The sequence below is a fragment of the Protomyctophum parallelum genome (genome assembly GCF_964188405.1).
Source record: "Protomyctophum parallelum genome assembly, chromosome: 21".
In the NCBI taxonomy this organism is placed as follows: domain Eukaryota; kingdom Metazoa; phylum Chordata; class Actinopteri; order Myctophiformes; family Myctophidae; genus Protomyctophum; species Protomyctophum parallelum.
The window spans coordinates 33,531,949-33,534,448 of NC_139713.1; the positions used below are offsets into that span (position 1 = coordinate 33,531,949).

The 2,500-nt window shown below is 40.1% G+C and overlaps 1 protein-coding gene across 1 annotated transcript in view; it reads right to left on the reverse strand.

The window, feature by feature from the left end:
• Window positions 1-514, reverse strand: part of LOC310879622 (rabphilin-3A-like) — a gene marked incomplete at both ends in the record, with an annotated part of 15,288 nt that extends 14,774 nt beyond the window's left edge. Inside the window, one exon of the mRNA XM_083794393.1 lies at window positions 384-514. Within this exon, the coding sequence (XP_083650519.1) occupies window positions 384-514 (131 nt within the window). The remainder of the gene's footprint in view (window positions 1-383) is intronic.
• Between the last annotated feature and the right edge of the window lie 1,986 nt (window positions 515-2,500).

Consider the following 2,500-nt stretch of genomic DNA (forward strand, 5'->3'; position numbering starts at 1 on the left):
ACTAGTTTTGAAAGTATTAATGAACATAGTAAGAAGAAAATAATAATAATAATAATAAAATAAAATAAACAGCATTTTCCATCAGGGTATGGTATCTAGGTTACATACACTGTATCCATCTTTCAGTTTAGATAGTAAATTGCTCTATATCCAACTGTCTACTTACTGAGGGCCTCCAACCAGAGGTCGCCCAATGTCAGGTTTAGTGTGAGGTATCAGATTGTACAAGGGAATATGGGTTTAAGTGAAAGGTATACTTTCTACAAACTCTATGAAAGGGGTCCAAGTCATAATAGTATTGATACTTAAGTTTTAATTGAGTAAAAGATTGTGCGTATGCTTCCCCCACCCGCTGTACGTGCGTGCGTCTCTCACTCACTCACCCGATCCTCTCCTGGTCCACGGCCTCCATCATGGCGGCGCGCGCGATGACCGCGTTGATGACCTCCTTCTCCTCATCGGTGAGCTCCTCCCCCCCCACAGCCGCATAGGGGACACCCCCAGACATGTGCATCCTTCCACCTTCCTAAAACACAGTATATGAATATCCCATTCTGACCTGAGATCAGATTCACACGAGGTTTCCACTGGACACACACTGGTCTGATTAACCCATTCTGACCTGAGATCAGATTCTAAAAATGTCAGTCGTTCTTCGATTTTTCAAAAAATAGCAGACCTACAAGCTCGTATCGCGCCACTCGGTGGCGCGATATGAGCTTGTAGATCTGCTATTTTTCAATAGCTAAAAGCATAACATGATGCCAACACCAAAATCGCCCAAAAAACGCCCGGTCAGAATGGGATATGTTGCTGTCGTCTGTTGGATAAGACTTTGTCCACAAGTCCATGCTGTGTTGATGGTGGTACCATTAGGAGAGATAACAGGCAAACGTTGATCAAAATATCAATTATTCTACAGTCTCTAGACTTCTTGTAAATTAACTTACGTAATGCAGATGTTTAACAATAATGTAACTCTTGAGAGCGTAAAATGTTACACTCTCAAGAGTTAAAGGTCTAATAAGGGTCCATTTGGTTACCAACTCTCCGTCATTTAGCTGGGGACGAGTGGGACCCCCGGACCACTTGTTGAAAACCGCTGTCATACACGAGAGACACACACACACACACACACACACACACACACACACACACACACACACACACACACACACACACACACACACATCGCAAGGAGAGAGACTCGACAATTATTTGGGGGCCCAGACATACATACATATACCGTATACATCCTTCCACCTCCTAAAACACATCATGCACACAGCTCAGCGTGGCCAACAGCAAGGCCAGGTTCTCCCGCCAAAACCTCTCAGGCCAAAAGCTTGCTCCCTGTCTGAAACAGCATTTAGGCTACATTTAGTTTGATTCGGTTCCACAGAGAAACCGTGAAAATAGCTAATCTGAGTTTGTAGATCATCTATTCCAATCCCATGTCTGCCTCTTTTGACTTCCAGGGACCCCCAGTTTCATATGCATTATAGGGCAGCTGTATCTATATGCTAGCTAGAGCAACCACAACAGTTTGTGTCCTCCTACCGTATATAGGAAAAGATATTTTATTGACGACGTTTCGAGCCAAGACTGGTCAAAACTACCGTATATAACCACCTGACGACTTTGAAAGTCAGTATACGAGACAACACTTTATAGCAATGATTACTAGAATAATAGCCTATACTGAATATGCGTTAACAAAAGCGTTTTGTATTAACCAAACTTTTATACCTTAGATAGCATTTCTGTTGGCTTAGATAGTATTTGACACAGACTTATAGCATGTTATGTACGTAGACAGCACTATAATTGTATTGTATATAGTCATAGCACGCCATAGTACATATGTATAGCATAGTAGTAAATATGTATAGTTTATATGTATAGTTTCATTATATAGATATTCCACTGTTACTTTCTTAGCTTACGCATGTTTCATGATAAATGCTTTTTTGTGATGTATTCCCATGCTTTTGTTCTTGCTTAAATGTAAGTCGCTCTGGATTAAGAGCGTCTGCTAAATGCCTAAATTGTAAATTATACCTATAACCAATCACTTACGCAACTTTACGATAACGAGAGTGGGCTCTTACATTTCTTGATGTAGAATTATCGACTGTAACATAATTACATTTGCCATATGAGGATAACAGTTTATTTAGTCAAATGAATGGCCTACTTCATCATACGCCAGTGCCACACAAAGCAGTGAAAACATCCGATCACTATATTTTTATATTTAGATAATAATAAGAAGGTTTCTACCCGACATTGACGATATGTAGGAGCCAGAATACAGTACTTTATAACCCCTCGACCCCCCCAATCCATAATTGTTCAAATAGGCCTACTTGCGCTTTACGATTTAATGCGTTTACATTCTGGAACATTATGAATAGAAATGACATTTTTGTTTGGCTTTTAGGCGTTGTAAACTAAAGTTGCACAGAGAACAAATAACTTTATACTCTACAAAAAACAT